The following is a 22,939-nucleotide window of genomic DNA, read 5'->3' on the forward strand; positions in this document are numbered from 1 at the left end:
TGCTTGAGCCTATCCCAGCTGTCTACGGGCAGTAGGCGGGGGACACCCTGAATCGGTTGCCAGCCAATCACAGGGCACACAGAGACGGACAACGATCCACGCTCACACTCACACCTAGGGACAATTTAGAGTGTTCAATCAGCCTGCCACACATGTTTTTGGAATGTGGGAGGAAACCGGAGCACCCGGAGAAAACCCACAGAGGCCCGAGGAGAACATGCAAGCTCCACACAGGGAGGCCGGAGCTGGAATCGAACCCGTTACCTCTGGACTGTGAAGCCGACGTACTAACCACTGGACTACCGGGCCGCCCCCCCACAACACACATTATTTATTATTATTTATTTTTTTTTACAACTTTTTACATTAGTGTGTGCGTGAGTGCAGTGACCTATCCCTGTCCTGAAAACACAACACACATATTTCACTTCCTGGTTCTCCAACAATCCGCAGCCTCAGTAATCTATGGTGAATTCCAACAAAGTGCTTGAGTTCTGCTTCCTTGCCGATTGCATATAAAAGATGAGGATGATGATGATGATGAAGGCTACAGTTCACTTTGAAAGTTCTGAGCGATATCAAGGCTGAGAGGCCAGGTCACGCAGTTGGATATGCAGGTGCACAGAAGTGGCGGTTTTCCTGCAGCAAACAGGCAGCTCTCCCGTCAAAAGCGTACTGAGGCGCGACACATAAAGACACACACAATCCACTCACAGCAACATCTCCGCTCTCAGCCACTCGCTGCCACACGAATGGCTGATAAAAATATCACAAAGCCTATCAGGCAATTAAGCAATAGGAGACGCAGCCAACTGTGTTGCCTGCTTAATTGCAACATTTCTTTGTGGCTGGAAAAGGTGGTAAGAAAATATGCTTTGATATTTTTTTTTAAACCAATGCTTTGAAAGTGACAGTATTTCATCGCACCGCAACCTTAAACTTCTAAACTCAAACTTGAACTTCTAATGCTGCCAAAAATCTAACCCTAGTCCTAACCCTAACCAATACATTAACCATAAGGTTCAAGTACACCCTGAACTGAGAGCTAGCCAAACATTGAGCACATATAAACAATACACACTCACAAGCCCAATTATATTTCTTCATTTACAACTTTCTCTGTCCTTGATCCTCGCTTGAGGAGGGACCAACGTTTGGAGAAATGAGACGATTACTAGCCGATGAAGTTAGGACGATGCCACATCATTGACGTGTCTGAATTAGAACAATCACCGCACATGTCCACTTTAGGAGTTGGAATTTATCATTGGAATTGAAGTCAAATATGATCAACTGTCTTGCATTTGGCAATTTATGTCATGGAGTGAGCTCCTCAGCCCTCGACACCCACCCTTATTGACTTGTATATTGTTCATATTTCAAGCTTTATTTTTTTTAATGTGGCCAAAAGGATTTGGCAAAATAACATCCTAATTATCACACTGTTGTCGAGCAATAAATGCAATTCCACCAAGGATACCTCAGCGGTTCTTTCCATTTAAGCTCGTCCTGTAACACCGCACTAAGAAATCAGCAGCACGTTCGGCTTTGATCCCATTTCTGACACCAATTATAGCGGAGAAACAGGAACCCAGATGGCGCGTTGTGGTTTCAATCCATTTTTTTCACACCAGTCATAGGGGGCAACAAAGAAGCCAGAAGTACGTTTTCGAGTTTAGATCTCACGTGTGTTGGGGTTTCAACATTAATTCAGACTTCCTGGGTATCCGCTAGGACTGGTATCAGAAGTATGTGGTGTGACTTCAATGCTACTTCCCACACCATTTGACAACGCACCCATTCCTCCAACACACACACATCCACCAATGACTCGCCTCTGTCTCACAGAGTCATGCATAAAGTTAATTCACTGATTTGCGGAATGAGAACACACAACAGCACTGTGAGTTGATCGAACATTCAATAACTCATAAGTACAATGAACACATTTCTCTCGGATTTCATATTTTGGACATTTAAGAAGAGAACAACAATTGTGACGTCATTTGGTAGCTACCACGTGACACCATTTGGACATTTGGATGTGGTGTCAGGCCTGGCACGGGCAACATGTGCGACGCCACAAAGCCGCATTGCAACGGTGGTGGCAATGTACCATACCGAAAAGTTGCTCATAGTTAATTAATTGCAACTGAATGGAAAACATCCATTGTAGGCGAGATGGATGGTGACACCCTGTCTGTCATCAAGAGCGTGGAACAGGATTCTGATTCTCAGGGCTGAAACTATCAGAAACTAGCCTTTTGCACAAATTCAACTATGCAAGCATTTTGAAACGGAATCCTTATTTTCGTCAACAAAACAATGAGAATGAACAGCATGGTCATGAAAAAGAAAATTAATCTCACTCGGACAAAGTGATAGCATGGCATGACTAAGTCGGGAAACTAGAAGGGACGTTGACGCGAGGCATCCCAGCATCTCTCACGGGATTTGTCAATAGCTGTGGCTAATTACATGTTTTATCATTGCTCTCAGTTGTTGGTTGTGTTTCCTCATATTGTAATTATATTTGTATTTTGTTTGTTGTACACAAAGTTAAATGTTCTGGGGCCGGCAAATGAGTGCGGGGTTGGGTTTTGGGGGGTTCAAGCAAAGTGTGCCATTCAAATAAGGACTGCCACTGTTTGGACTGTAGTCATGGAGTAACAAAGCATCCTTAATGGAACTGCTGACCAAGTTAAACCACCCAGGATCGGTTCTCTCATTTTTCCAGTTTTCTTTTTTGGCCCTTGGGATTAGGAAGCGGGAGTTCACCTCACCAGGATCTCGCTCCAAATGAAATCATGTTTTATGCTGTCGGAGGGGGCTGCGGGGGGATTATCAAATTCGTTCGGCAACTCCTTCCACGCTGACTTAGAAGACGTCGCAATGCAGGCACTCCGCCTGCTGATTGGACACAGCCGGTTAGTCACACTATCTCATAAAGCAAACAGAAGCGCTCCCGAAATAGGTTGGTGTAAGGCACTAAACTTTGCAATAAGTAAATTATACAATCTGCTGATGTTTTATGGTCAGTCATTCGAATACATAGGCAAAATGCTCAGTCACAGCAGTCAGTAATAATTCTGATAACTATCCACTAGTCCGGTAGCTGCAACTTGCAAAACTTATTTTAAAAGGATTTATGTTCGGACAGCATGCTCTATAGTGGTCGGCACATCTGCCTCACAGTTGGGAGATCGAGGTTGGAATCTCCAGCATTCTCCCAAAGACTTCCCAAAGATTAAGGGGGGGGGGGTGTATTGTTCCATGAACACCGTTCTTGCCCACTTTCAAAGTGTGGTGATTCTTCCGTCTTGGCCTCTGACACAGTCACCTTGCGTAATCTGGACATTTGTGCACACCTAGGATTGTGAAAAATCTTTCCAACTCAAAAAGCTCAACTGAGTCATCAACTTTTTCATCCCCTCTGATATCTGTTTTGGAATTCTTTTATTGCCGATCGTGTGGGAGGATTTTAATAGTAAGGCTTTTAATTGGTGTCTGACCTTCAAATATTAGCATAGGGAGGGATTAAAGTACATAACATCATATTACTGTATGAAAGGGCAGGATTAACACCCCCCCCACACACACACGTTCCTCCCTAAAAAAAAATAATAATAAATCTCTATTGCCATCCCACCTGTTGCCATAACGTTCATTTGCAGGTGAGACGAAGTGTGGAGGTCAGCAGAACAAGCATGACATTGGCTGCCTGACAAAATTGCTCTTCCACTTCAAGTTCCTCCTTCCGAGAGTCACTCTGCACACTCAGGTGGCCATGTGACTCCGTCGTGACACTTCACTGTTATCTTAATTAAGCAGGAGGAGACTTGCTTCTACATATACGAGAGTCATTTAAAGCTTTCCGGGCCATGTATGGCGAAAATACCGGACGTCACATGGAGTGGACACTTGAGGTTAAAAAAAGTGTTAAAAAAAGTGATGAGTGAAGGAAAAATAAAAATAGTGAAAAAGAAATCTTGAATACTTAACATAAGTTAATGCTTATATGTTATAATGTAAGTTAATAAATACTTTATTATTGATGCCATGCTTGACATTAGATAATATGGAGAAAAAAACCCTCTTCCAACTGGCAAAAAAAGACAAGCCTTGGATAGACATGGCCATCAAAAATTCCTGATGATTCGATTTCTGAGAGTTTAATTTTATTCAGTTTTTTCACAGAATCAAAAATGATCATCAAATGTTGATGCCATGGTCTGCTTATATTAGATGAGAGTCACTTTTTGGTCTAGGATACTCGTAACCAATTGGGGCTTGTTTCAGCAAATTTCCTTGTAGAACTTTGACAAAGTCCGTGAATTTGCAAAAATATGTCAAAATTGTCAACTTATAGGCGGGAGTGTTTTAGACTTTTTAATATGGCTTTTATTAGAGACATGGCCAGCCTGGTTCATGTCGATCAGTGGAACTGATGTCATGGGGGAATGAATTTTCTAATTGTATGCGAATCCTCAAAAACATCATCGAACTTCAAAATTATTTTCCATCCACATTGGATGACGTAAGCAAAAATCTGGTCCAATTTAGCGTTTCTCATGTGAATAAAACCTGCTTCCGAGTGGGGCTCATTTGGGCAATTTCTCTTGCACCAGTTAGCTAGAATACAAAAATGGCCGCTTTAATGCGAAATGGCCAACTTCTTATTCAATTTTGGGCATTGGTCCTGGAAACCTTTTTTTTAAATATTTTGTCATGATAAACATGCCCACTCAGTTTTGTTTTGATGGGTGTCACAGGTATGATTTTTTTTTCTGACTCGAACTACATGGGGAACCATATTATCCTTCATAGCCGCCGTGCCACTCCACAATGCAGACTGTAAGTCATTTATAACCCTTTACTGTCACGGGTTAAACCTACATAATGAACAAGACATGGACACAATGGATCGTCTGTTTTTAGTCTCTGCAGTTCAAAGGATGCACGAGGCTGCAAAATGCTCAAGGGCGCAGACTATTATGATAAATAGGGAGAGGAGAAGGGTGAGAGTGGGGAAGGTGGGGGGATTCTGCTCTACAAGTTTAACCATGTGAGTGATGGTGGAGAGTGACGGGAGCGACCATCCATGTGGGGAGCGGAGTCACCTGTCAAGGAGGATTACACTGGGGGACAATTTGAAAAAAACAAATCGGTTGGGTTAGATTTTTATGCTAATTAAAAGTAAAAGTGGCATGCTGATTCCAAAATTGCAGTCAGTTTTAGTTTTTTTTCCCCCGAAGATGTCAAGGTTCCCCCCCACCCCCACAGATTACCCTCCAGATAAAGGGAGGGGAAATGCAGCACACGCACACACACACACACACACACACACACACACACACACACACACACATATGTAAAAATCAACCTTCTACAATGTGGTAATATGTTGACAACACTGGGGGGAAAAAGTTAATATGACTAACATTGCAAAATGGTAAAAAATGATCTTTTCTCCTCAAACTACATTGCCATGAGACTAAAGTCGCGTGAAAAGCCTTTGCCCACAACTCACCCATGGGTAGCTTGGTTACATTGACAGCACTTTACCTGTAAGTAGGGCAACACATGGCACATCGCTGAGCACGAGAGGATGGCGGTGGAGATCGAGGCTTTTTTTTGGGGCCGGGTGGGGGGGTTGGCAGAACAGGAGCAAGAAAAGGGACATCAGGTTGGCAACCTGTGGTCATCTTTCTGATGTTATCCATGCTTTCATCAACTGAATCCCAGGGGGCACACACACACACACACACACACACACACACACACACACACACACACACACACGTACACGCACACACTTTCTGATTTATGTGTGTCGAGAGGACGGCAGGGTCTCTTCGCTGCCAACTTGTGTTTAGAACGATGTGTCTGTGTCCTCTATGCAGGGGCCCATATTTCAACGATGGTTTGGCCCGCTTGCAGTGCATCATCACGTGGTCATTAAGTCGACCCGGCACCAACGTTATTTTAGTTAACGAAAATTAACAGTCGTCGGTGAGTTGTAGCCTTTTGACTGTATATTGCCAAGAAATGTCACCATCCAGTGGCGGCCAATAAAAAAGTGCCACCAAATGACATCACTCTGAGGCAACGAGTTCGCGTGTTTGTTATGGCTTCCCTGATTCACTTCGCCTGAAATGCAACGCTAGGTAAAGATGTAAGGTAAAATTAGTACTCTCTTTTTTTAGTACTTTCATATACAGTATTGAAAAATACTACAGTGAGTATTGACAAAAAATAATTAATTTTAAATATAAACGGTGTATATTTTTCACATCAATCACCAGCTTTGAAGCAACTTTCTTTGAAGTAGCCTGTGCTATCCCGTGCTCATGAGCATATTGTAGTTCGCAACCCTTGTTTACATGATGCAAAATCAAGAAGTAATCCATCTCGCTCTTCATTCTTTTTGTGCTTTTTGGGTAGGCACAGACTAAACAGCTCATCAGAATCTTGCGAGAAAGCATCTTCATTTTCAACAGGAAAATAAATCATACGACTTGAGAACACTAGATTAGAATATATGTGACCAAAATAGACGTTTACCTCGAGTTTCAAGGTCTGAGGTAGCTTATATTGGATTACAAAAGTCCTTGAAATGGCCACTTGAGCAGCTGTGCTCCACGACAGAAAACGATTGGTCATCAGCTTCCAATGGGTGTATAGGAATTGACAGACACATGGTAAACTCTGTGAGCTTAGATTATGTCTTTAAATAATGTCCAGTATGTGTCCAGTCACATATGCACATCATTCAAACATCTGTTTGTGCATTGAAAGACACAGATAATGTAAACTTGTGTCTGTCCGTCACATGTTTGAACTGTGTATGTGTTCCAGTGGACAGACAGATTTTTACAATATGTGTATGTGATGGATGATTCTTCTCTCGGCACTATGCCATCATGATTACCTAAATACCTAACACGCACACACACATTTTCGAATTTAAAAACTTTACTCCACACGCATCACAGGCTGCTTGCAATGTTGGCATTTGGACAATATTCGAGAACAAACTGGCAGATGTCATAAGGCTTTGACGACAGGATTTCATGGAGTAAAAAATGAAAAAAAAAACAGGACTAATACGGATCTGCTGTAGTTAATGTGTGACGGTCGCTGAGTGCTGTGCGCCGAGTGCTGCCAAAAAACATGATGCTCCCTGGCCACGGGCATGAAAACAGAAAGTAAAAGCAAAGAAAAAAATGTAAACAGGTCATGCAATAAAGGCAAGTTGTAAAAATAGACCTACCCAAAACCATATTGTATCTTTACAATTAGTTGCAGGTCTCGTAACCTCTTTCTAGCACTATAAAATAGACTCAAATCTCCCATTTAAAATGCTTGAATTCAAAACAATATTGTTGAAGCGGCTGTATTCTGAGTGTCTGTTCAGTGACGAGAATTGAAAAGGGATGCAAGGACAGGAAGAAAAAAATGGGCACAAGCATTTACAGTGGTTTAACCCCAAAGCCTGCAGAGTAATGTGAGGATTAATTACTTTTGAGTCTGACCCAAGGAAAACTAGAGCAGATTATCCCCCCATGATGCAGAAGAGGGCATTAGAGCCTGATGGACACCTCCATGGTGAGGATGTCATGCAGGAAGTGCAAGGTCCGATCCAGTTTGAGCTTCTTGAGGATATCCTGATTATTTATTGGTCTTTCTTTTTTTCCCTCGGAGATTGATGGTCAACCAATCATGAATGGAAATACATCAATCCATCCATTTTGGAATGCATTTAGCCTCACGAGGGTCGCGGGCTTGCCTGAGGCTATCCCGGCTGTCTTCGGGCAGCAGGCAGGGTACACCCTGAATTGGTTGCCAGCCAATCGCAGGGCACACATAGACGAACAGCCATTCAAATCAGAAAACCCACGTTGACACAGGGAGAACATGTAAACTCCACACAGGAAGCCCAGAGTCGGAATTGCACCCTGCACCTATGTACTGTGAGGCGAACGTGCTAACCAGTCACCCACCGTGCCGCCTGAAAGGAATTCCCTTTAATTGATTGCAGCCAGGGGCGGCTCGGTAGTCCAGTGGTTAGCACGTCGGCTTCACAGTGCAGAGGTACCGGGTTCGATTCCAGCTCCGGCCTCCCTGTGTGGAGTTTGCATGTTCTCCCCGGGCCTGCGTGGGTTTTCTCCGGGTGCTCCGGTTTCCTCCCACATTCCAAAGACATGCGTGGCAGGCTGATTGAACACTCTAAATTGTCCCTAGGTGTGAGTGTGAGTGCGAATGGTTGTTCGTCTCTGTGTGCCCTGCCATTGGCTGGCAACCGATTCAGGGTGTCCCCCGCCTACTGCCCGGAGACAGCTGGGATAGGCTCCAGCACCCCCCGCGACCCTAGTGAGGATCAAGCGGCTCGGAAGATGAATGAATGAATGAATGATTGCAGCCAACACTTTTGAAATATTTTACAATTAATATATACTCTATAAGATTGAATTTAGAAAACATAGTACCGTGGATAAAAAATTAGAAGTTAGAATTAACTCTATGAAACGGAAACTAAGGAAGTAAACAATGAGTATCATTACAGTACAGTATTTCATAGTGGTTCTGCACCTTGACCACCAGGGGGTGGTATAATACACTCCCGAAGACACAAATGAAGAAGACTGTCAGAACTGCTTTAAGTGATTCAGTAGACTGCGTTGTCTCTTTGAAGCCACGTGCCACTACACACACAGACTCCAGTATTTCAAGCAGCCTGTGTGTGCACTCCAACGATTAAATACACGATGAGTAAATATCTTCTCATTATGTTTATTTCAGAACAAAACAGCTTGAATCTTCTTTTTTTGATGAATTGTTTACTATCTGCCAAACTGATGCTTGATCTGAAATGAGTTAAATTGATTGGAGTCCACTGCCGATACAAAGCTCATATGTTACAATTTTGCTCACAAGTCAAAGCAAAATATGGCAACTCGTGTTGAAAAATTCAGTCGTATCACTCATACAGTATCTCAAGGCAGCACTAGATTATCGTTCTTATTATGAAAACATATGTATGATACAGAGCAGACAGATGCTTTTATTTTTTATGTGTTGTATTTCAATGGGCATTAAAAAACATTTCAATTGTGAGTCAACATCATACATGAGCTTCCGGGGTTAATTTTAAATGTTTTTGTTTTACAAAAGAAGGAAGGAAGAGCAAACTGTTTTTTTTTCTTAATTTGACAAATGCTCCATATATGTAGAAAAAAAACCCTAAAACTAATACGAAAACTCATAAAGATTAAGCTAAAACAAAACAATTGTTTTAGCTTACAACAAACCCAAACCCAAACCTATCTGGTCTAAAAATTCATTTAAAAAATGTGTCCCTATGTCCTGGAGGAAGCGCACATGGACGCAAACGTGCACTTCCATCGTGTCCGTCACATGGCGAATGGTTGCCTCGAGTCTCGAGGCAGGCAGGCATCAGAGGAAGAGAATAATGTGTGATTACAATAGACAGTCTAAAACAAAGCCCTTCACTTTCAATGAGTTGCTCTTGGAGATAGGAAGGTTACCTCAAAGGGGAATTCTAATGAAGCAGATGGTTGACTGCTTACAGGGGCACATTCGCACTGTCCTGCTTTTCTTTGTTTTTTTTGTTGTTGTTTTATTTACAGTCTGACATTTGTGGCAGTGTGAGTAGTCTAACCTGCCTCTTGACCGCTTCTTGTGTGCAGCTGCTGCACTGTATGCATGGACAGTAGATATATTAAGTCTACACACCCCTCTAAAAATTTGTATAAAACATAAATACACCAAGATAAATCTTTTTTTTCTGCCATTATTGTGACCTGTAGTCTTTGCAACTCAATTAAAATATATATATATATATATATATATATATATATTTTAAAGATAGGAATTTCAAAATACGGTGCAATGGTGAGCGACTGGTTAGCACGTCCGCCTCACAGTACAGAGGTGCAGGGTGTGATTCCGGCTCCAACAAATAAAACAAAAAGCAAACTGGATTAGAGAAGGTTGTGTGCAATCAGGACAAAATAATTGCAAATAAATATTCTCAATGGGATATTTTGTGGTGAATGTTAACAAAACAAAAGTTTGCTCAACAATGCCGAAAACAGAGCGTTAATTCATTACGTAAGATCGTGCAGTCGTACCTAATAAGGTGACAATAAATGTACATATGGTAAATGAAGAACAAAATATGTGTGTATTTGTGTGTGTGTGTGTGGAGGGGAGGGGGGGAGGATGACAAGAAATACTCCAAGCAATTGTTCCTTTTTCATTTTATTCTATACCTTATGATTTCATCCAGCATGTGTGCTTATCAACAATGCATTTGTGGATCCCGCTTCTCTCACTAACACACACACACACACACACACACACACAAACACCCCCCGCCCCCACACACACAAATACAGTCCTGTGCCAGCCTCTCGTGTTCGTTATTGCTTTATCCCGTATTAAAAGCAGAAAATAAATCATCTTAAATAATCACTTTGATCGTGAGCAGGAGCGTTCAAAAGAGCGCTGTTCCTCGTGTGTCCTTGAACGTATCATATACACACACAGGCTGAGCCTTCCCTGTAGAAAGTCTTACATATGCTTGTTATGACAAAAACAAAATATAAATAGACATGTCAAGAACTGTACACGTGGTGACATCAGTTATTAGAGTCTAAAGCAAATACAGAAATATACAGTAAGTAAGTCCTATGGAAATACTAAGCTTGTTAAGTATAAGTACATTTGAAAGAATGCCGCTCACCACGGGGTTATAGTACATAATTATCTTAAAGAAAAGGAGGCTTCAAGAGGTTGTCACCTCACAAAAATGAGGTTCTGTTTTGTATTCTCTCCAGCTGACAATTTGAAATGTGCATCTCTCTTTTTCTTCATGTATATACGTAGATTTGTTTTTAAACAAACAGGCAGTTGCTAGAAGTAACACTGTGTCACATTGACAAGTGAGCCACGATCTTGACAGCGGAATATCATTACAACCCTGAAAGATCCGGCCGTGCTCTCTGAATCAATTGCTACGTGCTATTCTTAAACTGGGTCATATGCAGGTTAAACTGCCCGACATCACACATACACACACACACACACACGCACAAATATATGCGTTGCACACTTTGCGGTCAGCGTGACATTACCGTCGTGTCATTCCATCTCACTAGAGCGGCAAAAGAGGATGGTCGTATTAGACGCAATGCTAAACAAAAGGACGTGGAGCGAGCAGCCTGATTCCGTTGTACCGTATGAACTGTTGGTCTTGTGTATATCATTTGAGGGTTTTTTTTCCATGTCAATTTTAGACTCGATCGAAAACATAAAAATAAAAACAGGTAAAAGGACAGAATATGATTTTTTATATTTAACAGATTGGGGTTTGCATCACCCGGATGATGAACAAAAGTAAATGTTAGCTGCGACAAGCAATCCAAATGATGCTCCATAAAGAAATCATAATATGTACATTAAAGGCAAAGCATTGAAGCCTTATTATGATTGGCTTCATGAATTACAATGAAAATATTTTTTTGTCGCATTGTGTTCAACTCATTTATGTCCACTTAGAAGACCGCATGTGGAGCGGCGCACTTGAGGCAAATCAGTCCAACATCACTGTTGCGGTGTTACCCCGCTTATTTGTGATTAGTTTCTTACAAATTCATCCATTCATTGATCTAATATATATCGAAGCAAGAAAAAAATATGTCCTCCAAAAAATTGGATTGCTTGGATTGAAACTACTTTTAAGTCACTACTTTTAAGTCCTCCAAAAATTGCTCTTGCATTTGTTTTTACCTTGGTGGCTATTGTATTAGTAATATGAGTCTATACAGTAACATAGCTTTACAAAGAGAGTTTACCAAACTTCCAGGTCACATATTTATATTAAATATTAAAATCAAACTCAGTCCTGTGGCTTGTTAGCAAATTTCATATTTTCAATCTGAGCCTAAAACTTAATTACAGTAATAAAAATCAGTTTTATAAAAAAATCTCTTTCACTTGAAAATGTCACACAAATAAACTACTGTAATGTGTCACTTTTACTTTTAGATTTTCAAATGCCTAAAGAATGTAAAGAATGACTGATACCCAATTGAAATCTTGTATAAAATTATTGTTGCATTTGTTTACCCCAGTTATGAAAACGAAAATCTCAGCGAACTAAAATGTATCACAAAGCATGTGACATTCTTTTTTTCTAATTATTGTTAGCAATAAATGATTCATTTAAGCAGCAGATATAAAGTGAACAGTTTGAATAATTTGCTTACAAATAGTGGGTCTCTGGAGTACCTCATGGAGTACACATAAGACCCGGATAACTTTGGGGGTCGGCGTGGGTTTTTGCTTTACGCAAAAGTGCCATTCATTTGCAATCATGGGGATGGACATAAATTACAATGTAATGAGTCTCAGATTCACCAGCGGTGTCCAGTAAGTCCACGAAAGGTCACGAGATTTGAAGCTATTTGCTAAATAAAGCAAAAAAAAAAAAAAAGGAGCAACACTGAGTGGCTTTCGCTTCTTCGTACCACCTAAGCTCCACCCCCTCACTAGTCACGGTAATGAAACAGAGTGATTTTTAACCGAACTGTTACACGTGGACATTAAGTATCTGGATTAAATGTCATTTTTAAGGACCGATGAGAACAGACGAGAAGTACAATTCTAATGGACGAAAGGAGAGGAACAAGATGGTCCGACTCAACTCTATCGATCAATTTAAAGGTGTATGCCAAGCCTTCTGTACAGATAGCGAAATGCCTCATTTCTCCTTGATCATAACCCAGGTTCGATTACGCTTCTCTAATCCTCAATCATAGCAAACGATTCCATTATTGTGCATCGCTGATTCATCAACCGATAGTCACGCGCCAGCTGGGCAGCACAAAAGGCAAGTGAGAGGTCATGATTAGATGGTGAAATTGGAGCTGCAGCAAACAGAATGTTTGCGACATGAAAACGAAGGTAACTTCGGATCCAAGCGAAGCACATAAGCGTCGAATTGAAGTTCACACCCGTCAGTCTTAATCAATCCAATCGAGAGGAACTGGTTGAAAAAAAAAAGACAAACATTCGATATAAATTAAAACAAACTATTTCATATACATTTGATATGAATACATTTTGTTGAATAATTTGTTGAAAACTTTGACTTGCATTCATTTTAAAGAATAAAATAAAAACAAAGGCAGCATGGCGGGTTTCCAAATACGATGCCTGCAAGTGTTTTGAATGCAACACTGTCAGTTTTGGTGATCCTTCCAATGGCCTTCATTGCTTTTGTTTTGCTCCAGCGCTGCCCTCAAACCTCTGTGTTCCTCTCACGGGGAGACATCATGAAAAATTGTTTGCCGCTTGAGAAAGTGAGTCAGCCTCTATGTTCTTTTTCTTTCATTTGCCTCCCTGTGTAATTCCCAGCTGACGTAGCCATACGAGTATATTACGCAAATAGTCTTGGAGGATGAAAATAGCAAATCCCCTTCAAGTCGAAACATTTGCTGTCAGGTGAAAAACGTGTTACTCCAGTTTCGGTTATTTTCATGGTTTTGACGCGCAAAGACCGATTACGCGGTCCTTCGCTGGTTGGGAAATGTTCTTGACCCTGGAGAATTATTATTATGAAACCTCACCCGCCGCCCACTTCTTTATTCTTTCCATGACATTAACGCAAACCAGCACTGTCATCAATTTAAAAAATAAATAAATACAGTTTAAAAAATATATTTTTTAAACGGCTTATCTTCATCAACAAATGCTTCTATGCTTCTAAGCAACATTTTACAGACATGGTGTCATCGCTCGTAAGGAGTTACAACAGAGAAGACGATGACGAATCGATCCCAGGCTTGTGCCGATCTCTGTAAGAGATCGGACTCGTGCCTTCTGGCGGCGAAACCCTTCAAAAACAAATCAGTGGCGAAACGAGGACGCTACACCAGGGGTGGCAGGAGGTTCAGTTGAGGGTTGTTGAAAATTTACGTGAGTTTTACTGACTAACGATACTCCTGCAATTGATAGAAGATGGGAGATGATGCAGAGACTCCTACAAAACTTGAAAACTTCCTGAAGACTTTCAGTTTTTACGACTGTGACAATCGTTCGGTGTAAGCCCAGCATGAGACGACTGCAATGACATTCCGGCTTTCCTTGAACGGTGCTCCGCCTGTGGTCTGATGCAACCATTTTTTTGCCTTTAACCCTTTCGTGCACCAATAATGACAATGTGTAATAGTTAGAACAGATTACCGGTACACTGTAATCTGATCACATAAACTGTCCACTGTCGTAACCGCTGTCTCCTGAAAGGGTTAAAATGGGAGGAAGCATCGGAGTTTGGCAGTACATTCGAAACTGTTTATAAACTGTTCATGCACACTACACAGACAACGGAAGGAAAATTTAGAATCAAATATTTGAATTTATTATTGGGTCGGCACAGTGATCAACTGGTTAGCACGTCAGCCTCCCAGCGTATAGGTGCAGGGTTCGATTCCGCCTCTGTCTTTCTTGTGTGGAGTTTGCATGCTCTCCCCATGCATGTGTGGGTTTTCTCCGGATATGCCAGTTTCCTCCCACATTCTAAAAAAATGCGTGGCAGGTTGGTTGAACAGTCTGAATTGTCACTGGGAGTGACTGTGAGCATGAATGGTTGTTCGTCTCTTTGCGCATTTGTGAGTGGCTGACAACGAGTTTGGGGTGTACCCTGCCTACTGCCCGAAGGCACCCTGGGTAGGCTCCAGCATGCCCACGACCCTCGCGAGGATAAGCGGATTAGAAAATAATGGGTGGATGAATTTTGTATTGACAGAGGCAATGGGGTGGCAGGTGGGATTGCAAAACCTTTGGTTGGGGTGACGTTTGGGACCCCTTGCCACCCTGTAAAACACGATTGGATTTACTAACTCACATTCCCATGCATGCTTCCACACCAGAGCAACTGCAGGATCCCCTCCAGTGACAAGTCTCCCATCAGTGTCAGTACCCAGCAGTACGCCGGCCTCTTTTGTCTTCCCTCAGTGGTTCCACGTCAACACCTTCAAACGTCTCTAAGGTCGCACTGTGAGGAGGGAGGTAATTCTCCTCTCTCACATGATTCCACTTGTGGCAATCGTGATCGATTCAATCAAAACTATTTTTAGCCTTCACTCCATCCTTCATTGTAGCACCCTCCAGGGTTCGGTCTCTGCAACCTTTGGTCCACTGGATGGTGATAAAGTAGACTCATGACATGACTTTGCGCACACAGTTATGAGTCACACTAGCACTGCAGCAGGGTTAAATTTTCACTTTTGGAGTTTGAGCCACGAGAAGAGGAAGGTATATGATGTAATTCCAGGAGAATAAAGTAACTTGGCACGAAAGCTTTTGAATATAGTGATGTACAAGTGTTGGTCTAACTTTTTAATAGAATATCCAATACCCTTGAAGTTATACAATTCAAGATACATTTTGAAGGTAGAATACAGCTCCAAAACTGTGGAAAGGTTGTGAGAGTTGTAACTTGAGCTTTGTGAATGTTTGGATTGTTAATGGGTGCGCTCTTATATGTTGCCTGGGTTCCCGTTCAACTCCCACGAAAGATAAAATTGAAGGTTAAATAGAGCTGAACCAAGAATATCCGATCTTCATTCTACCTCAAGATTTGAATGCCTCAAAGACCAAACGATTAACTACGATGCAAATTGCTAAAAATATAATGTTCAAGGTGTTACATTTTCGTCTCTCCATTTTTGATACTGCTTTTCCTCATTAGGGACACGATTGAGCTGGAGCGTGTCCCAGCTGACCTTAGGCAAGAGGCAGGGTATGCCCTAGACTGGTCGCCAGCCAATCACAGAAAACCTCCAATAATACAAGTAAAAAAATAAAACAACAACTTCGCTGAGTGGTCATCTTCTATAGTGAAGTGTTCCAAGTTTAAGAAGCCCACTTTGGTTATCAAAAATGATTCGCTGCTCGATAAAAGGCTACTTAGTACTTCAAACATGTACAATCTATTAAAACACTCATGTGCCGTATATTGCAGGTCTTATGTCGTCAAAAGAGGTGGGGTACACCAAGGACTGGATGCCAGTCAATCACATGACACATCTGGACATACAAACCTTAACGCTCACATTCACGCCTTTGGACAATTTTGACTTCAGTTCTGCGACATAGGGAAATGATCTTAAAATTTTTCCTTTTTTTTTCAAACATGAGATGCCTAGATGAAATGACATTTTGTGAAATCTCTTGAAACGCAGATCTCATGAAGTAAGTGTTATTATATCAAACATCTATATCGGGACAGTGTCGATACATGTATGAGTACTCCGATTTTTAGCTCTACAACCTCCAATACTTATCGATCTGCATTGTTCAATTATTTTTAAAAAAAGGGGCAAAGTATTAATTTTGTCTTTTCCTAAAAAGAAAAAAAAAGATGGCATAGATTGTAAAATGTTTATAGCCTTTTTTTCGAAAATAAGTCATTTATTGAAGAAGTTACTGTGAGCTGTTTGCAGTTATTACATTGGTTTCTGTTTAGACCAAAGATAATTAGTTTTAAGTTTTGCATTTGGGTCCCTTCCTCTGATCGAATGTCTACCTGAAAATCAAAATACTTCCTGAATTATTTTTGGAGCGCCGCAAGTTACTCGATTCATTGATGTGGATGTGTTTACATGTCCAATCAAATTTCTGCATGTGAAATAACCCCTTGCTCTTTGGAAATAAAATCTTACGGGTGTTTAAGAAGCATCCTTGTTGCTATTTGATTTGCATGCGTCTAAATACGTAAACAGCAGTGTCACGTCCTGCGTGTGTGCTGCACCTCATTATATCGACTTGTGGGGAAGCTTTAATGAGAGGGAAATTGCCACAGAGTGCCGATTTGTGTGTGTTTCTGTGAGTGACTCCATGTTAGCCTTGCAAACGTCTTGTTAAATTAGGCTGCTGCGACTGAGTTGATGGGGCCTCAGCTGTTGGAGAGGAACCTGCCCGGATGTATGCGTATCGGTGATGAGCTACAGACAAACTAGTTGAAACATATCCCCTGTCCTTGTCTGCCTCCAACTCATTTTTGGATAAAATGAAAATCTGACCCGATTTGAGCATTTTCCCCAACCCTCGCAATCAAAGTCCGCAAAGGCTTGATCTTTGCAAGTCTCTCGAAAACCATCATCAGCGATTACGCTGTGGTGTGGGGTGTGTTAAGAGTGATTTTTTTCCCTCCCCCGCCCGAGCTGCTCAAGAAATGTGTCAAAAGTTTCTGATTGCAATATGCGTGCTGTGTTTGGTCTTTCTGAGTACATCACACACATAAAAGCAGTAAGAACACACATGCTGATTCCTTTTTTTGTGGGATCTCTTACCTTTTAAAAATTGGTTCGGAGGATAAAGTGCCTATTGTCTGTATTCTACAGTCTGTCGAAGAAAGGGCATGACAATTGATTGACAGTAAAGAATTGGACGTTAGAGCATGAAAATGGAGTGTACCTATCAGAGACCGACATAATACTAAGCTATAGTGAAGCTGCGCTACATCCGCTCTAGGGTACAATTCCACCGGGTAGCGCCTCAAAAGAACCTTAGCATGAAACAAAACAAAACAAAACAAAACAAAATTAAAATAGTGTTATGCTTCCCTACACCCAAACGGTCTAAACAGTACCAACATTAGTACACACATGCGTTCTGCTACACTTGAAGTATTGCATGATAGCATTGGGGAAGATGCTACTTTTTAACAAGTTTTAATCGTAAGCATGTAATAATGCTCAATAGGTCTTTTCAAAGGCCACTTTAGCAACAGAAACGGCTGCTGATGAAAACGTCTCCAATATATTGAACCCGACTGCCATTTTTAAGTGACAGAACAGTCTTGTTTTGGTGCTACAGTAATTCCATTTTTTTTTTACCGGTGCGAAATGTCCATACATTCAACATCTTAAAGAGATGTTCCCATGTTGATCCGATAGCAGCCATAGAAGACAAAATAATAAGCATATCACGTTGTTCATTTCCATTCTCAACGCTGAAAATTTGATGTATATTTATTTTTTTCAAATGTTTCGAGTGCTACGCCACACCACACGCAAGCTGTGGTTTACCCACTGAAGTTGAATCAGAGGCAGATGCTCTGGTTGCTTTCACTTCAAATTTAGAGGATGAACCGCAGCTTCTGTGTCACACTAATGACTTGGATGGCTGAGAATCAACACAGACAACCCGTGCTCCATGAAAGTCTGAGTTTTTTTAACGTGGAAAACAAATGGAAAAAACGCAAAGTCTTGCCTTGCATCGAACTGTTCGGCTGAGTCGCACACTTACGCAGCAGCCACACACATTCGGGACGAACGAAATGACACGGGCGTTGGAAAAGGGTTTAGCGGCATGATTTTGGAAGACAAAGTGAGTTTGTTGGGACACACATGCTGCAGTAATCTCCACAGTGAAATGGAGGCCAGCTCACTTGCGCCCCTCTTCGCCCTGCATTCAAATACATTATTATTATTATTAATAATAATATTACAATAGAGTTATATAAAATAAGGGGTTGGAAGGATTTACCTTACTGGAAGTCTTTTTTGGTTTCCACATTTTTTTTGTGTGTCTGTCATAAGGTTTCAAAAGGTATACACAGTTACACATGATAAATAAGCACAGTCTATACATTTGAGAATCAACAATATGCGACCCCATATGACATGTATTTTAGCAAAAAAAAAAAATGTAGGTCACTTTTGTTGAGACACACAAAAAGCCTTGGATGCAGGTGTTAGTGCATAGGTGCCTGCAGACAAAATGAATATTTGAGTATTGAACTGCCCTCTCCTGTCAAGAAATGACAGTCCTTTAAATAGAGTTCATTTTCACACCCTCCTCGATTAACATGTTACTTAAATATACCTCTATCTATATACATGACGTAAATAAGAATAGGACCAAGCATAAAAGATTGTTACCTGGTAAAGTGTCTATTAAGTCACAGCGAGTTTAAGGTAAAATAAAAAGCGGAACACAGTGACATCTGATCAAAGAAAATGAAAGCAACCCCAAGTGAGATCACGTTTGTATATGTTTCAGTCTGGAGGAGCACAGGAGGGTGTGATCAATCCTCACAAATTGGAAGGAAGCTTTGAGCGGACTGCTTGAGTTTCGAGATCTGACGAGTAGGCAGAGGAGCCCCTCCGGAGCGACGGGGATGGCGAGGCTACGACAGAGTGAGTTTGATGGGGGTGGCCCGGAGAAAGCTGAATTGGAGGAGTCAAATGACCGGGAACCGAGCTACAGGTTTTGGATTTGAGAGTGGGTGAGGAGAAAGGTGAGGGGTAATAACCGGTTTCCACAGAGGAGCAAGCAGTTTGGTACCCTAAGGCCTGGACCACCTCCTGGGGAAGAGATGAATGCGAGCTAGATAGCAGCTTTAGATCGTCAGAAAAACGACCGGGCTGTATATCTCTTCCTGCGGTGTGTGTCTGGACCGACGGATGTGAAGGAAGAGAGGACTGAGGCATGAGCAGGGAACTGTGGGATCCTGTGGCACTGGATGTGTCGCTGAAGTGGAAAGTCCTGCTCGTCACCGGGCTTTGAATAGTTGGGCTCGGTGCCAACGGAGTAAGGCATGGCGAGACATTGGCTGAACCGTACTGGGCCAGAGAAGCCAAGGCAGACCTCTCCAAAGACAACTGGTGTGGAAGATATCCGGACTGGAGACCTGCCAGGCTAAACTGCCCAAGTGGTGATGGTGAACCCTCGCTGGGCTGCTGGCCATTATCCCCTTTGCTTGAAGATGACAAGCCGTGCGGTGGGGAGTGGAGGAGGTTCAAGCCACTTGTAGTCCTGCCCCCTCCAGCAAATTGTGGCAAGGGGGTCACGTGAGGAGGCTTGGGGGGTGGCTGATTGTAGAGAAGCTGTCCTGGTATGGAGCTGGAAGAGCCAGTAGATATTGGGCTCTGACAACGTGTAGAAGAAATAAGTCCCTCTGTGGTGCCACCAGAAGCCCCCCCTGAAGGACCAGTTACTGCATGGCCCCCTACTGCGCCCTCTGTTGTCCTGCTGTTATGTGCGGCAATCCCCCCTCCCCCTGTCCCACTTGGACCTACCTCGATGTAGCTCGCTGCAGCTCCACTGGAAGCCCTTCCCAGAGATCCTCCTCCAAGAGTTGATATTAAACAGTCACTCGAAATGCCAATAAGGGAACCCACAGCTACTCCTCCGTTCGCTCCTCCAGAAACCTTTGATCCTAAAGAGGGTCGCCCCAGTGACCCGCTATTCGTCACTGCTACACTTAATTTTTCATAAGTCCCACCTACTGAGCCACGGGAAGTCCTCCCTGATGATCCTGCGGCAGTTGTGGAGACCAGTAAATCTCCAGAGGTCTCTCCCGCTGTCCCAACTGAAGCCCTCCCTAATGATCCCCCAGTGGTGGTTGATAACATTGATTCTAAAGAGGTCCCTTCGAATGAACCGCCAGAAGCCCTTCCTCGTGATGCAAGCGAGACCCCTCCCAAAGATCTTCTGGCTGGATCTGCTACTGACACACAGGTAACAGCGCCTGAGACCCCGGCTGCTGTTCTGCCACAAGCACCACCTGTTGATCCTTCAGAAACCCCTCCTGGTGATTCCCCTGAGATACCCCCCACTGATCCACCGGGAGCTGCTCCCAATCTGAAGAATTTCAGCGTACTCGCTTCCGTCATTGTGGCTGTAAAATCCTCACTGGCCCATCCACCATCACCTCCGCTCGCCCCTTCCAAAGACCCTCCGACTTCTCCACTCACAGGCCAGTCTCCTGCACCGCCGCAGGCGCCGACTGCACTTCCGCTTATTCCCGACCCTGTGCTTCCACCCGTCGATGTTTGGCGGAACAAATTGGATAAAGGCGGGGTGCTGGAGCGAAAAGGCTGCTGATGCTGTGGTTGTGAGTGTAGCTGGGCCAAACTCGATGAGGGCGAACCGGATGATGAGTACGGTTTGCGAGGAAGCGCAGAGGAGCCGCTCACATTAAACCCTGACTTGTTCTCATTCAGTCCACGGTGGCCTCCATTACCTGAACCTTGTTGGCTTGAACTAGTTGCCCCTGAACCTGTTTCTACATGCTGAGCCTGAAAAGAGTCCAGGAAGGACATGTCCACACCGGTGCGCCGTTTCGAAGGTGTGCTGACGGGAGAATCCCCAGCAGACCCAGGAGCTGGCGAAGATGGCCCAAAAGTGTGAAACTTCTTTTGTCGACTGGGGGGATCCTTCAGGGACCCCAGCACTGAAATCGGAGGCCTGAAAAGAGTTGGTGGAAGGTGGGGATGGTGTGTGAGAGCGATTGCGACCGAGGTGGTGGCGGCGGCCGCCTGGAGAGGCGCCTGGATTAGTGGGGCCCAGATGACAGGTGTGGGCGAAGGTGGTGTCTGGGGAGGGGCGTTCTGCAGGAGGTGGGCACAGTGGGCCATGTCCCTGTCGTGCTGCACAATTTGTTGGATGATTTCATTCTCCTGGTAGTTGAGGACACCCGAGCTGAGGTCATGCTGCACCTTATGCTGCAGGATGGAATTTTTCTTGCCTATCAAAGCATACAGAGAAACAGACACACAAACAGACAGCGACAGGGGAGAAAAAAAGAGAGGGGGAAAAAAACAAGAATGAGCATATCTTGTCAGCAGATAGTGCTCAGCTGACATTTTTTTGTGTACTCGAGCGACAACCTTATTTTACAGCATCCCTCGCCTGTGGAAGCTAGCACAAAAAGGGTACAGAGGAATCACAGCAAAATGCTCAAGAAAGAGATAATGAGATTGCACAATGCAACGGGGATAACAAACAGAGTGGCGACAAAGAGAAACAGCAATAAAAGACAGATGGGATACAAACCAACCAGAAACGAGGAAGTATGACAGCCTCAAACTGGAGTCGGTTTATGTCTCAGTAGCTCTGACTGCGCAATTGCATAGACAAACAAACCTTTTAGCAAGTGGATGCATATTCATTTGGGTGGCTTTTGGACCAAAAAAAAGAAGAAATCTAAAATCAAACAAACTGACTATATCTGTCATGGTGATCATCATGAGTAAAGTGGAGTAAACAAATAAATAAAGAAACAAATATTATCTTCACTGGGCAATTCGGTAAATATGTGAATAAATGCAATTATTACATTATTTTTCCATATATACACATGTTAACATGTCAAATCATCAAGATATAAAATGATACATTACATTTTTGTCAGGCAACATAAAAATCAACACTGTCACAGTTGATTTGTTTAGGACCAACAGGTGGCTATGTAGGGCTTCTCCTACAGCGGCACACCTGTTGGTCATCATGTCATTCGTAGGTTTTCTGGTAAAAGGACTCCCGGCCTGACCACTCGGTGTCGGGTCTTTGTGTCTGTCGCTTCTGTTGGTTTGTGTTTATCATGTCATTTTTTTTTTTGCTTATGCCATGGGTTTTGTTGTTACTTTGAATTCTTGTTGTTTTCAGGACTTTGCTTGTTTGGGATTTGGTTTTCTCAGTGTTTGATTAATACATTTTGTCAAGTTCACCGTGCTCCTCCCTCTTGCCTGCTTTTTGTGGTCCTCCAGCACCACCTTTCGTGACAAACAAAAAGTATAGTTGGGCAGCAACACGACTGTAATTGTTTATTTTTTAATCCTAAAATTCTTTCAAAAAATGACATGATATTTCAATGTTCCAAAAATATACCTCACCCCCCCCCTCCTCGCCACCACACACACACCAAAATGAGAAGACAACAAACGTTTCTTGTTATATATCGTGATTTACCGCATGTGATGATTTCAGGGTTCAAGGGTGTTTTTACAGCAGCTGTTCTGAGGTTTTACTTGCTTTGGAATTGTTAATGGCTTGCCAACACCGCTCTCAAAGTCAAGTCTGTCAAGGACTGCCAAGGTCAAAGAGACTAGCTGACTCCACC

The 22,939-nt window shown here is 42.7% G+C and overlaps 1 protein-coding gene across 1 annotated transcript in view; it reads right to left on the reverse strand.

The window, feature by feature from the left end:
- Positions 1-15,305: 15,305 nt before the first annotated feature.
- Positions 15,306-22,939, reverse strand: part of LOC127599969 (potassium/sodium hyperpolarization-activated cyclic nucleotide-gated channel 1-like) — an 85,806-nt gene continuing 78,172 nt past the window's right edge. Inside the window, exons 8-9 of the mRNA XM_052064239.1 lie at positions 18,097-21,565; positions 15,306-18,043 (exon numbers count right to left, since the gene is read on the reverse strand). Of these exons, the coding sequence (XP_051920199.1) occupies positions 19,128-21,565 (2,438 nt within the window). The 3' untranslated portion in view covers positions 15,306-18,043; positions 18,097-19,127. The remainder of the gene's footprint in view (positions 18,044-18,096; positions 21,566-22,939) is intronic.

Source organism: Hippocampus zosterae, chromosome 4 (assembly GCF_025434085.1).
Source record: "Hippocampus zosterae strain Florida chromosome 4, ASM2543408v3, whole genome shotgun sequence".
Taxonomy (NCBI): Eukaryota; Metazoa; Chordata; class Actinopteri; order Syngnathiformes; family Syngnathidae; genus Hippocampus; species Hippocampus zosterae.